Consider the following 14,030-nt stretch of genomic DNA (forward strand, 5'->3'; position numbering starts at 1 on the left):
TCTACTAGCAGGAATATTGGCTTCGGTCTGCCTCATCATGGCCTCTCCCCCAGCCGGGGCGAGCTCGTCGGACCCCGCCTTTGACGTCGAGGTCCAAGGCAGTATCAACACCGTCGTCGCAGTCACCATACGCAACATGGAGACTAAAGGCATCCGAGTCCTTCGCCCGGGTCTTTGCTCGACGTTTGGGGAGAGAACGAGCATCCACGCTGCACTCATGTACCGTAGGTACCGCTAACAGTCCTACCCGAGGGCGATGCGCCGTGTCCCGTGAAACCGTTGAAGGCCGCATCGGGTATGTAACCACTGAATTGTCAGACAGAGCCATCTCTCGAAATATGATGCAATTACACGACCCAGGTTCGCCTAAAGTGAATGCTGAATCCCATAAGCAGCTCGTGACCTTGACGCATACATCGCCTTCTTGTCTTTCTCCGCGTCTACCCATCCGTGCCACCACGCGACATGTGTGGCCCGGTACCCCGTCTAGTGCCATGGGATCCCACCCCCTGCTCCGCCACGCTCGTTGCACCCACGTCGTCTTCTGCTGCCCCTTAGACGTACTGCGACAACCACCGAATGCCCTCGCCGTATCCTTGCCTCATCACCACCGAGCACATGAAGAGCTCAATCGGCCTGATGCCCTCCAGCTGCACCTTGCCCTTGCCCGTTGTCTGATACATGCCCAACTGGTGTCGCAGCTCGTCCTCGGAGACGGCGTCGGGGTGGTCGATCTTGTTGCCCAGAATCACAAACGGCACCTTGGACAGCTCCTCCATCGACAGAAGCGCGTCGAGCTCGGCCTTGGCCTCGTGGAACCGCTCGTGGTCCTTGGCGTCGACGAGGAACACGACGCCGTTCACCTCGGGGAAGTAGTCTCTCCAGATGCGGCGGGCTATGCGGCGAAATCGATGCGTTAGCAATCATGAGTGCCACGCGGCTGGGGACGCGTGTCTGCAGCATACCTTGCTGATGGCCACCAAGGTCAAAGGTGGTGAAGCGGACGTTTCCGATAGCGAGCTCCTCGGATGCTGGGCGACGTGTTAGCGCCATGCGCGGGCAGTCACCGCTCGAATCCACTCACTTGGGTGAAGGGTAGGCTGCAGGATAGCAACGCGGTCGTTCTATCGGTGTCTCGCCGTCAGCTTGCTGTCCGATATATCCACGCGAACAAAGCCCCGGGGTTCGTCTCCCTCGACTCTAGACCACTGGAGCTCGGTCGCGTGTACGCCTACATGGTCATCGTACCTTGAGCATGTGCAACAACGTCGTCTTTCCGGCATTGTCAAGTCCCAGGAACAGGAGCTTGGCGTGCTTGTTCAGCAACCCCAGCGAGGAGAGGACATCGTAGACTGTCGGCATCACGTGTCAACTGTGGTCCCCTTTGACCATCGCCACCTGGCAACGGCGACGGCAGAGGGGAGGAGGCAGGAGGCTAAAGACATACACCAGTTGATAATCCACATCTTGGCCGTGTGAAGTTGTGTCGTCGACGTCGAATCGAGTGGATTTGGATGTCGCGGGACCCGGCGGCAGCGGTGGTGGTGGTGATTCGGTCGTTGGTCTACGGTTCGAGATGTGGAAAGGCAGGCGGCAAGAGTGTCGCAACGCCTCTCCCAGCACGGAATTTGTCCACCCTGGCAGGAAAGGCTGCTGAGGTGGTTGCTCGGCGCCGGCTGCCTTATGCATCAGGCATCCACTCGCTCCCCCAGATCGCCCGCACCGCCGACACCGAGGTACCTAAAAGGCACAGTACAACAACTGTTGGCGCTGCCACACCACCTTGACTCCAACAAGGTACGCACCGCCTAAGTAGCCACGCAACCACGCCACGCCACAGCCATCCGGTGGCTTGGGCCGACTTCAACAATTGCACCGCGATCCCGTGTCTCGCAGTGGCGACGGGTTCTACTACGCCCCGCTGTTCCAATTTTATCATAAACCCTCGTGCAGCACTTGACATCTTGGTCACAGAAACCGTGGGTGCATCTCCTCCGTAAGTAGCCAGCTCTCCTGTGTGCAAATCACATATTGATGGGCCATCCCCTTGGACGAATTTCGTTGTGCTCCGATATCGTCAAGCGTCATAATGAGCACAGCAAATCGGTGCAAGCATCAATGGTCTCGTCATAGATGTCATATGTCAGATGCCTATTCAGGATCTAACTCTGAAAATACCGGCTCCGTTCGCGATGCCTCCTTAAACGCCAAACCAAACCTATAAGACCCAAATGCTCAATGCAGGGTATCCAAGCGATTGATGATGCCTCTCCAGCCACAGCGAATGCATGCCATCCGTAATGCCAGTCGACCAGGTGTATGAACGCAAGAAATAGATGACCAAAGAAACATATGTACATGGGTTCCAAACTAAATATGACCTAATCCTCCGGTGCGAATATGTATTCGGGAAGCGAGTCATGAGGTCGTGATATGTGTGTCAACGTCCATAGAGACATGTACAACATAGGAACATGTCGCCCAACATCCCGTGCTTGGGAAGATTATGTCGTAGCATCCGTCAATGCGGTCATGCTTTGTCCTGAAAAGGACCTTTGTTGTCTTAGACGGAGAGCACGTAGTTGCCTTGGTCCCTCTTGCCCGCCATCAGCAGACCAAGCTCCTTCATGCGCTCGGCGCCCCGTCCGGGCAGGGGCTTCCGCTCCGGGATCTGTCCTCGGCGCGCCCGGTTGCAGTATTTCTGATAGAACTTCTCCTTACGTCGCTGTCGCTTCCTCTCAAGGCCCTTGACAATGTCAATGGCCCCGCGGATGTGCACGTCGTCAGCGTGGCAGTACTTGAGATTTCGCTCCCTTCTCATCTGCGGGAACAACGCAGCAGGACGCGGTAGAGACTTGGTGTGAGTCGTGACGGGTCGACCGGCGAGGTGAAATTGCACGTGCGCTCCCTGGCGTGGCGACCCGAGCGGGGTCGTGAGAGCTCGCGGGGCTGGCGACTTGGCTCTTCGGGGCGAGTGGCGCCCAAACAACGGCTTTGGCGATCGAGCGCGTGCCTTCGGAGGTGGGGGAGAATGAGCTCGCTTCCGGGGCGGCGGCGGCGAGGGACGTCGCTTCGGGGCCGGGGACCGATATTTGCGAGGAGAAGCGTGCTCGCTCTTCTTCCTGCGTCTAGACCGCTCCTGACCGTGATGCAAGTCCTCCATCTCGCCCTGTACCCACGCGTCCCCATCACTATCGTGGGCGACGGGATTATATATCTCCTCCTCGTCGTCATTGTCCGGGTCAGAGGCGGGGAAGCTTGGGTCAATGTCCTGAGGGATGACACGAAGTTTTTCGTTTCTGCGGGCAGCGAGGCTCATCAGATAGGCCTCCTCCAGAGGCCGATCCTCGTCCAACGTTCCGCAAACAAAATCAGTGCTGTCGGGAAGATCAGGAGCATCCGACTGCGGCTTCACGCGTCTGGGTTTCGCACGGCGCATGCTGCCGTTGGTAGCGTGGGACGAGTCTGACTGAGGCTCGGTGAAGGAGTTTCGGCGTGCAGGTACCAGACTTCCGGGCTGTCGTGCAGTAGACGCGTGGCTTGGTGTCCATAGTATCATATTCTCGTCATCGTCAGCCTCATCGTCGTCAGAATCGGCGAAGCCCGTCTCCTCGTCGGTGTGGTAGCCATCAGAATCTTCCTCTTCGTCCTCGTCATCTTCGCCCAGATCGTCGTCGTCGTCGTCGCCATTCTCATCGTTGTCATCATCGCCATCAAGGTCGTCGTCGTCGTCTTCGTCCAAGACGGCATCATCTTCCTCCTCTTCGAGCTCAGCCTCTTCCTCTGCTTCGGCGCCGAGACGACGGATGTTGTTCTCCTTGACGAGAGTGTCATTAATGGTGAGCTTCGTCAGCAGGACAGGGTTGGCCTGTCTGATCCAGTCTTCCTCGCGAGATAGACCGCTGGCGAATTCGTGAAACTGCGAGCCGTCTCGAGCCAGGTCCTTGGAATTGGCTCGAAGGTACTTTGGCCGTGACAGCAGCGGGCGGTTTGATGGATTCGCAGAAGAGACGGACCGGGGAGAGGTAGTGACGGACGACAGAGCGGAAGACCTCTTGGGTGTTGACGGCGATTCGGGGATGCTGACAGGGGCAGGCTTTGCGGGAGACCGACCCATTCGCGAGGGCGGCGTGTTCTGCGTCGAGGCAGGACGAGCTGGCGCCGCAAACTTGATGCAAGGCCGTCGTGGCGCCTCTTGGGCCGAGGGTGTCTTGACCATGGGGGTTGGTCGTGGTTTGGTCTGCTCCTGGATGATGGGCTTCGCAGCACAAGCAAACTGAATGCAGCGCTTGCGAGGAGGCTCTCTGGGAGCCTCATGTTCGCTGACGGCGGACGTGGTCCCGCTCTTGTTGTCTGATACCTGAGGAGCATGAAGGCGCAGAGCGGCCATCTCGGGGATGGGCGGGCTAGGCGTGTTTGTGCGACTAGGGCTGGTGAGACCAGTGTCGCTTGTCAGGTCGGCCGTTGAGGCCACACTGATGTTGCTGGCCATGGATCGACGGCGCTGCGAGTCGATGAGAATCGAGGGGTGAAAGTCATGGTGATCGTCATCGGACTGGCCCATGATGGCCTTGGTGAGAAGCGAGGACTGAGCACAATTCGGACGACGGATTGCCGTCCTCTGGAAGGGCTGAGACGTGGGATGTCGCAACCCCAGCTCTGGGGGCTCGTCCCCATCCTCGGCCTCTTCTGTGGTGGGGGGCACCCAGAGAGGGTACTGGGATCCTGTCGACGGCAAGGGAGTCATTGTTGTTGATTTGGAGTCGATTGCGATTATATGCGAGTTTTGGTGATTGAGCGACACTCCAGGAGTCGGGGTTGGATCGTGCAACGGAGACAAAAGTCAAAGGATCGCGCGTTGTCGCTAGTAGTTTGCTGTGTTGTATGTGCGTGGTTGCGTCGAGCCGACGAAGCCTACAGACCAGTGCAGACCTCTACTCTTGGAGAGCGAGATGTGGTGGTGTGTACCGTGTGTCCCTGAGGACCGACGTGCTATAATTGCAAGTCCGTCATGATCAACTGCCAAAGGTAGGGCCAGGTAAATAGTGTTTGTCGATGATTTGGCTTTGTTTGGGACCCGTGGGGGGCAACGTCTGATGTAAGTCGGGCCCTGAAAGTCGGATACACACACAAAGGACCAGGACGGTGACTCGATGGAAGAAGCCAGGGACCCGGGTTGCTTGAAACGGGGCGCAAGGGTCCAGCGCAGCAGCGCCGAGATGACTTGCAACGAAAAGTGGTGGCAGCAAGGCTTGGCGAGTTCCGGATGACGTTGATGTCGCGGTGGCGCGGCGAAAGACGCGGAAGGGTAAGTCTTGAGGAAAATCGCCTCTGGGGGGTGGGTGGTGGGTTGGCTGCCCTTTTTTTGGTTGATGTGTAATCCGCTGCAACGGTCAGCCGCTACTTGGTGCGCTGCGCTGCGAGAGGACGAGCGAGCAGGCGGGCGGGCGGGTGTAAGCGGAGCGGCGGCGGTGCGCTGCGGCTGTCCAGGTGGGCAGGTAGGCGAGGCGGTGATGGTTTCCCCCCTGAACAACAAGCGAGACGCAGGACGGCCCAGCGGGCAGACCTCAGCACCAAGGCGCGAATGGTTCGAGGCGACGAGCGCGTCGGCAACGGACAGAATGCTGGACGGTGAGGTGAGAAGGAGAGAGGGAGGGTGTCGGGGCTGGCCTGACGAGGAATATATTGCTGGTGGGCCGGAAATGGAAAATGGCAAAACAGCGCACCCTCAACGTTAGTACTGTTATTTTTTCTTCCGCACAAGCAGTGCAGAAGCGGAGGCGGTCATGGCCTCTGTCAATTACCTACATGCTGAGGCACTAACAGCAGGAGGGGGCCAAGACGGAAAGGTACTGGGACAGTGGGGATGCAAAAGGCGGACGGTGGGAGCCTGTCATTGAAAGAGCCCACCGGGCTGGCTGCGCGCGCCTGGCCTGCTGGCGTTTGCCTGAGAAGGGCAGTAGGAGCGCAGACGGCGGCGTCAGAGAGAATGACGAGCAGGAGCGCCGGCACAGCGCTCGACGGGTGGAGAGGAGGCAGTGGGCGTTCCAGCCTCCTTTGGCCGGGCACCCCAGCTGCGGATACGGATACCTGCGGTACGGCGCCAGTACCACCACAGGTTACGTCCCAGGGGCCAGAGCCCGCGGTACAGCGCTGTAGTTGGTACTGGCTAGCGCGGGCTGGCCGTGATGAAATTTCCATCCTGCTGCGCTTCTTTCTGTTCCAGTGGAGCGAGCGCCCACCACCAACTCAAAGGGGGCCGGCCAGTCGGAGCCACCTTGGGGCGGAGGCCGTCCAGGCCGCACAGTGCGCGTGGCAAGTGGTAACGCGCGGAACAAGCACGGTGGCGGTTGCTGCAGCGCGCACCAGACCGCCCCGAGCAGCGGCCATCGGGCAAGGCGCATAGTGCGACGTCAGTCCTGAGGGGTCACAAATCAGGCTGCGCCGGGCGGCGCGGGTGCCGTCGCCAAACACGTGCTGGCGCCGAATGCGGCCGAGGCTGCGAGGCACTGTGCTGGCACACTGTCCGCCTACCAGGCAGCACGACTCGCCTGTTTGCCCAAGCTGCCCCCTCGGCCTCCCCAGCTCTGGTGCCCCGGCTCTAGTCCCTGCGTCCGTCGTCTGTCCCTCTTCCATCCGGCCATCCATCCAATCCATCATCCACCAGTTGCCCACCTTTGCATCCCATCCCATCCCCCCCCCCCCTCCTAGGCGCTCATGCGCTGTCGGCCGGTCGACGGGCCTTTTGGCCTGGCCCCCCCCGCCACCCAGGAGAGACATTGCAGGAGCCACGACGAGGCGATCGCAGGCCCACCGTCTCGCGCGTGCAAAGCATGCGCCTCCGAGACACACAAACGAGCGCTGGGTTGAGTCGTTGCTGCTATCGCTGGCACGCAGCTGACGACAAAGCACACGGCATCCGAGACTAGCTTATTGCTGGGCAACCTATGATGGACTCCCTCGGGTGGTCCTCTGTGCGACAGCCATGTGCGCGCCGTTGCAGCAATGCCACCACGGCGGAAACCTTACAGCGTCGCCCACACGCACCAAGGCAGGACGTAACGCGGCGCCGGTGCTCGCTGCTGGCTCGGCCGCTCCACCGCCAGTTGCTGCTGACTGCCCGCAACCAGGCAGCTCCTTGCTGTAGGCGAGATGATGGGTTCCTCCGCGTCTCATCCAAAAGCCCGTGCTGATCGAGGATACAGTACCATACATGAGTTGCGCGTTGCTGTAAGTACTGTACAGTAGGGTCCAGACGCATCTCTGCGCACTTTGGTCTGCTGCTGCTACGTACAGTACTGTACACACTATTGTGCCAGAATAACAACCTGTTACAGATTAACGCCACCAATCTGGCTTGGGGTGCATGCCGCCCCTTGTTCTCGCTGGAGCAAACGCACAAGTGTGCATGCCGAACGGACTGTTGGTTTACGTTAGTGGTTCTTTGCTTGTGTGTCCTCGTGCAGCTAGTTGGCGAGTTCTGCACCATGCTGAGAAGGCATAGTATGAGGGATAATCCTCAAGTCGGGCAGCTACTAACTGCCACCACTACTACTACGTACTAGGCCATCATCTGTGTCAATCCCGCGACTTCTCCACACGCAGTTGATGGACCAGATACCAAGGGCCTGACCCACTGGCGACGATCCGACGAGCTGCGCCTAAGTGGCTGCAATGGCTTCCTGGTGTCATTCTCGCGACTGTCAACGGTAGCTTTCCGAGGACAAGGGACCAATCTCACCTTCCTCGCTGCAGCAGGACACATTCAACCAACTCCAGGGAGAGGCGTGGGCTTGCTTGCACCGGACGCAGAGGCGGAAGTCATGTATTCGCTTGGCGGCATGCATGCACCAGGAAACGCCGCGAGTGGTTCAGCCACCGGCCAACCTATTGAAATGGGCAAACCATCATTGCCAATGGACATGGCAAATACGATGTCTTGGGCGAACCAGCTCTCGCCGCAGACGAGGTACGTACGTACATACGTACTGTACGTTCGACGGCGTAATCATGAGCTGCAAGCAAGCATTGCCGGCAATCACATCGTGGGGCGATATGACGACATGTCCAGCTGCGAAGATGCTTCCCCTTTGGCCCAGGAATGGTAGCATGACTTGCCCACTCGTCTTGAATGGACAATTGGAACGATTGTGTCGCCGGCTTCATTCTGGACGGCGCCCCATGGCGCGCCAACATCACGAGCAGTGATGGACCCAACATCTGCATGATGACGACGTGCCGCTCGTGAACACGCCAGGGAGCTGGAGAGAATGCCCGCTCGTGGTACTTACCCGGCTTCGACACGGCCCAATCCGCTCCATGCAGCATGAGTCCCCTGTTGCGCTGCTTCCATCCAACGAGGGGTTCTTCGGAGCATGGACCACAGCCCCCATGTGCTGTGCAGGTTGTAGTATGAAGCACGCACGTATCAGCCGCGCCAGCGTAGTCTGGGAGCGCCGTCGGTCTCTGTGCATGGGTCTTGGGTCACCTGCAGTCCTGCGGTCGACGGTGATGGATGCTGCGTTTCCCGTCTGCACACCCTTCCCTCAGCTGGCGCGCTCCTTTTGGCAAATGGCCACCTGCCAGCAGATTGGAATGTGTCTGCTCCCCAGGCTCATGGCTTACCAGCGCGGGTGGTGAAGCAGATGCTCGGGATCTGCCCAGCAACCCCACGTCTCGGCGCGTGGCCGATCATGACGATGCAGTCGAGGCCTGGTCCAGAGATGAGACGCGGGGTGACGACGGCAAAGGGGAGGGGGGGATGGCCGAGCCTTGGTCGGAGTATCATAGCGCAACAGCGGTGGACGTTTGGCGGTGGTGTCGAGGGAGCATGGGAGCATGAAAGGTCCCATGGCATGGATGGTCTCGCCTCGGGATGCCACTATCAGACCCCTGGTCGACGCGACCCCGCACTCGCAGACACTCGCTGCTGCATGAGTGCGTCGCGGCTTCAGCGCGTAAAGGAAATGTGCATGCCGATGTGCTCCCGTGCGGCACCATCATGTCCGCAACCAGGCCGGACAGGTGATGACGGCGCAGGCTTGGCGCGAGTCGTGAGGAGACATTGTAGGTACCGCACACGCATACATGACACGACGTATACATACATACATGGCTGCAGACAACTCCACAGCTCTACGTCGTCGGAGTGGTGGTGGTTGTGCTGGGCACGCACGTCCGAGGCTGGTGCGCAATCGCCAAGAGACGAAGCATCTCTCTGCTCGACGGCCGCAGAACTGCAAGAGGCGCGGCGTTGTTGGTCGGACAGTCTCTGCCGCACGCCCCCGGGATACCGGACCCGTCCAAGCGTGCGGGCGGGCGGGAGGGAGCGTCTCATGGCGGGCTTATTCTTAGCAACTCGTACGGAGGAGACACGATCACAATAGAGTCGTGGATTCCTAACAAGCCCAGAACAGTACCTACCTACTCATGTGCGTGGTGTTGCGGGCATGGAGGTATGTATGTATCTGCGTACTTAATGTACAAAGGGTCCTGATGGATCGACTAATAGATACCTCACCCACGTACTACGTAGCGGCATTCGTCGATTTGGCGGTGAGAATGGAGCTACCAAGTTATTATCCCACCTCGTACTAACTGTGGACGGTGGATACACGCAGGCTCCTGCCTCTCTGGAGTGGGCTTTTGATAGTGGTTGCAGACAGTGTGCCATGGACGGACACGGGCATCACCAGACAGCGGTACTGTTTACGAGCAGGTGCGCGGTCCTTGCGAAAGACACGACGCAGCAAGAGGGGGATATGCTGCCAGGGCGCGCAGTGCCCATGCCACGGACGCGATGCGAGTGGTGTGCTGCGACGTCGTCGCGCCAGGCCCGTTCGTTCGTTGGGCGGTCGTCGCTGTTGTCCCTTTTGGAGGTGCGTGGTGGGTGAGGTGAGATTGAGAAAAGAGGGAACACCAGCAGGTGAGAAAGAAGAGAGGACCGGCGACGTCGCCTTCCCGGAGCATCAACAAGGGGGGTTCCAGATGTGGGCGCGGGGGAATAAACTCGGCTCCAAGGGCACGCGCGCCCATAGTGCTAGGTACTGCTGCTGTTCTGGCCGCTACGTATGTACGAGCAAGGCACAGGTATTCTATTCTATTGTTATGTGCCTGTTTGACGAAACATGAGACGGACCCAGTGTAAATTGTTCCATTGACTCGCGGGCGGGCACGGACCAAGGGTCCGATCTCTTTCTCTTCTTCCATTCTTTCTTGCAGCAGGTCCCGCAGCGGCAGGGCACGATCATCAGCTGGGTCCCTGCTTCGCCGTCTGACTTACTTTCCACGCACGTAAGTACTTGCATATGAAGGTACGTACGAAGTAGTACGTGGCGAGCATGTCAGATGAACAGGGGGTGCTGACGAAAAGAAGCTCGGGTTTCACACAAGACGTCGCACGTTCCTTCAAGGTTATTTCCGCCTTGTGAAGTGGCCTTGCAACCTCAGGTACTTTCTTTACCTAAGAAAGCACCCAATGGTGTTCAATGTTAACCGATAAGAGCCGTTGCTCGCCATTTGGAATCCGAGCAGCATGGGGCAAGGAGCGACGGGGAATTTTCGAGGACTAGCTCATTATTGGGAAGAGCCAAAAAAAATTCCTGCTTGGAAATCAGACGCTTCTCGCGCGTCGCGGCTGACTTTTTCCCCCATGTGTGTGTGTTCCCAGACGGTGATTAAAATACAGTGCAGTAATAAGCTAGTACTAACCCACCAGGGCATCCAGGGCCATCTGCGAATGTTCTCCAAGCGGGGGCGCGCTCGGCCCGCTCGCCGTGCTAAATACGTGCCCCCTACGACGCCAATAATAATGGGAGGTACCCACCCACGCATCGCGACAACGTCCCCTCTCACCTGGCGTGCCCTAGGAAAGCCAATTGCTCACCTGGCGGCCCGCCACCAAAGTTGAGACTCGGACGGCCCTCACACTACCTCGTACTGTACGTAGTATGTATGTATGTAGGCACTGACGGGGTCCGTGGATGGATTGATGCCCTCTGCGGCGAGTGCAGAAACTGCTTTGTGCATTCGAAGATATCATGCGTGGGTAGGACAAGTGACCACACCAGGCAGCCCGGGCGCAGGGGCACGAACTCAAACCCGGTCCGTGGCTCGACATCGTCGACGACCTTTTTTTTTTTTTTTTTTTGCCCCCTGCTGGTCCCCCTTTCAGCTTATCGCGTGGCGGCCCGATCATGCAGTGGCTGTCATCAAGAGGACGGCAGTGGCGAGACTCACACGCGAAAGGAGCCGAATGCTAAGCGGCCGTCACGTTCCACCGCAGTGTCAGATAAAGTACGAAGTAAGGTTGGACGCGCCCGTGCCGTGGTGAGGCTGCTTCCCCCTCCTTTCCCTCTGGGCTCTCACGGACCCCCCGACAGGGAGACTGTAAGCTCATGCCGTAAACACGGCGGCGACATTGACGGACGACTCCTGCGCGCGCATGTACAGTATGCACCACAGGTACTGCTACGTAGTCTATTTGGCCGCGTTGCGACGCTGCGGCAGTCTGGCTGCCTGGCAACTCTGAGCGAAGCCGGAACGTCGTGACACCATCCACTCCTACTACACGCTGCTCCCGCGACCGGAGCAACCTCCGGGCAGAGGGGGGACCGCCGTGTAATGTTCACGCGACGCTAGTGTCGTCGCATCACCGCCCATTTGGGTCATGTCGGCAGCGTTGGGGCCGGCCGCTCATCACCGGACGTTGCGCGCAGGGAGAGCCGCGCAGTTGTAAGTTGGTACGTAGATCAGAGGGCGATGATAGGGCTCTGCGAGCGTGACTGTCCGGGCGCCAGTCAAACGAGGGGGCCAGACAGAGCCCACGACGACGCCCGCGCCATTTGTTGATCCCCCCACGACTTGTCGCTGCGAAGTCGGCACCACTAGTAACAGCAGCGTGAATTGCGCGCAAGCGGCCATGTCCCTTGTGGGCACACGGCATTGTGGCAGATCTTTCTTGGGTATGACGAAGGGAGGGAGGCATGGAGGGTCGATCCCAGTGCCGGGTGAGGAGGGGGTTGTGGTGGCGACGAGTCGACGACACGTGCACATGGGCTCACGGCACGCACTGGGAAAGGCATTTCGTCAGTGGCATGGATGGAGAAGGTGGGATGGATGGATGGATATTGAAGGGTGGCTACTCTCTCTACCGTCTTTCAAGTTTCCGCCGCGCCTACTGCGCATGAGGCGTCTTGCGGTGAGGTGGAAAGGTGGTCATCTCGGATGTTCGGCTGCGCGACACCCCCGTCCATCCCACAAAGTGGGAGAGTGCGCCAAAGAGCGGATGAAAGCACCATCTGGGACAAAGCAACTGATTGGAATTTCTGCCTTGATCGAGGCACGCCGTACCGGCGTACGTCTTGGTCGGAGGGTGGAATTTTGATTCCAAGAAATCCATGGTACAGGGTAGGCCGTGCCATCCACATTGCCCGCGGAGCTGAGCGCACGTGATCGCGCAGGTGACTCTTCGGCCGGATTTTCCCGCTAGCCGAATCGTCGCTCGTTGGGTGCCTGTTTGGAGAAGATTCGTGCCGGCGCCCTCGTTTGAGCTTCACGTCAAGCAATCGACTCAACCACACCCTCCCTCAATTCGCCATGAACTCCCTCCGCATCGCCCGCGCGGCCATCCGCGCCCGCCCTGCTGCCATGCGGGCTGTCGCCCAGCGGAGGACGTACGCCGAGGCTGTCCCCGACAAGGTACGAGCGAGACCTCGATGCGCCCCCCCTCCCTCGGCTCCGCGGAGTCGCTCGCGAGGATGTTGACTGACCGTTTCCAGATCAAGCTGAGCATGTCTCTGCCTCACCAGGTATGGAAGCACTCACGCGACGGTCGACTGATGACGACCCGAGATCCAATTGGGCCACCCCCGACACCCCATTGCGCAGCGCAGCGCCGAGCCCGAGCTAATTGCCGCAACGCCGAATACAGTCCATCTACAAGTCCCAGGACGTCGTCCAGGTCAACATCCCCGCCGAGACCGGTGAGATGGGTGTCCTCGCCAACCACGTTCCCGCGATCGAGCAGCTCAAGCCCGGCGTCGTCGAGGTCGTCGAGGAGAGCGGCAGCCCCAAGCAGTTCTTCCGTGCGTCTACCCGCTCCTCTCTCGCCGAAATGACCGTGGCCATCGCCCGAGGAAGGGCAGCGCAGCTGACAAGTCGAGGCTGCAGTGTCTGGTGGATTCGCCACCGTCCAGCCCGGCTCCGCGATGAGCATCAACGCCGTCGAGGGCTACCCCCTCGAGGACTTCAGCGCCGATGCCATCCGATCCCAGATCGCCGAGGCCCAGAAGGTGGCCAACGGCAATGGAAGCGAGCAGGACATTGCCGAGGCTAAGATTGAGCTGGAGGTGAGCTTCGCACCTGACTGCGCGTGCTACGAATGGCAAGAGCTAACCCGTTGTGCAGGTTCTCGAGACTTTGGCTGCGCATGTGAAATAGACTGTGTTTGCTAGACTGTCGGAGCCCGTTTGTACATCACAATATTCTACCGCATCTTAGCACCCATCGAGTCAATTGATACCACTTGTTGGTGCTTCCACCCCGTGTACTTGCCGCCAAACCCACAGTCGACCAACGCTCGGGAGCCCGGGGTGGACCTCCTGTCCCGCCAGGATAGCAGGCCCGAACGACACGCTTTCCCGCGGGCTCCGGTATCTGGGTGCGAACTTCCCACTGAAATGGTAATCCCGTGCTTCCGCATCGTCTCCTAGAACTCTTCCCTGTCGTATACACTCACTGGGGGTGCCAATGTTGATTAACCACTTTCATCGGCATTTCTTACGACCCATAGTTGATCCACCTCATCACTATCCGAGAGCATCTTTCTCATCGATTCACATTCATGCCATGGCAAATTGTTTTGCGAGTAGCTCCAAACCTCTGGACAGAGGTCAACCATTGTTTGGCAGCCCAAGCCTTCGAACTCCCAAGTCGGCACCATCTGGGCTCGTCGGCACGCGAATTCGCCAGCTAACATTTCTAGCTAATGGCCACTCGGCCGCGAACAGCCGCGGAGACGCACGGCTCGG

General features: G+C 59.1%; 3 protein-coding genes across 4 annotated transcripts; 1 reads left to right on the top strand and 2 right to left on the bottom strand.

Moving 5' to 3' along the window:
* Positions 1-316: 316 nt before the first annotated feature.
* Positions 317-1,705, bottom strand: SAR1 (COPII coat GTPase). 2 transcript variants are annotated; one of them, XM_047981508.1, is made up of 5 exons: positions 1,448-1,705; positions 1,249-1,352; positions 1,085-1,124; positions 966-1,031; positions 328-895 (listed from the first exon to the last, which is right to left on the bottom strand). In XM_047981508.1, exons 1-5 carry the CDS (start codon positions 1,464-1,466, stop codon positions 555-557), a joined length of 570 nt encoding a protein of 189 aa, XP_047837468.1. In that variant the 5' UTR covers positions 1,467-1,705; the 3' UTR covers positions 328-554. The 2 variants fall into 2 exon arrangements, with proteins under 2 accessions (XP_047837469.1, XP_047837468.1); XM_047981509.1 differs by having other exon boundaries at positions 317-895; positions 1,249-1,705.
* A 395-nt stretch (positions 1,706-2,100) lies between these two features.
* On the bottom strand, positions 2,101-5,757 carry JDV02_000673 (uncharacterized protein). Its single transcript, XM_047981510.1, has one exon. It carries the CDS (start codon positions 4,745-4,747, stop codon positions 2,564-2,566), a length of 2,184 nt encoding a protein of 727 aa, XP_047837470.1. The 5' UTR covers positions 4,748-5,757; the 3' UTR covers positions 2,101-2,563.
* A 6,679-nt stretch (positions 5,758-12,436) lies between these two features.
* ATP16 (delta subunit of the central stalk of mitochondrial F1F0 ATP synthase, atp16) lies at positions 12,437-13,935 on the top strand. The gene is made up of 5 exons (XM_047981511.1): positions 12,437-12,699; positions 12,780-12,809; positions 12,932-13,085; positions 13,171-13,349; positions 13,408-13,935. The coding sequence occupies exons 1-5, from the start codon at positions 12,598-12,600 to the stop codon at positions 13,438-13,440; spliced, it is 498 nt and encodes a 165-aa protein (XP_047837471.1). The 5' UTR covers positions 12,437-12,597; the 3' UTR covers positions 13,441-13,935.
* The last annotated feature ends 95 nt before the right edge of the window (positions 13,936-14,030 follow it).

This window comes from Purpureocillium takamizusanense, chromosome 1 (assembly GCF_022605165.1).
Source record: "Purpureocillium takamizusanense chromosome 1, complete sequence".
Lineage (NCBI taxonomy): Eukaryota > Fungi > Ascomycota > Sordariomycetes > Hypocreales > Ophiocordycipitaceae > Purpureocillium > Purpureocillium takamizusanense.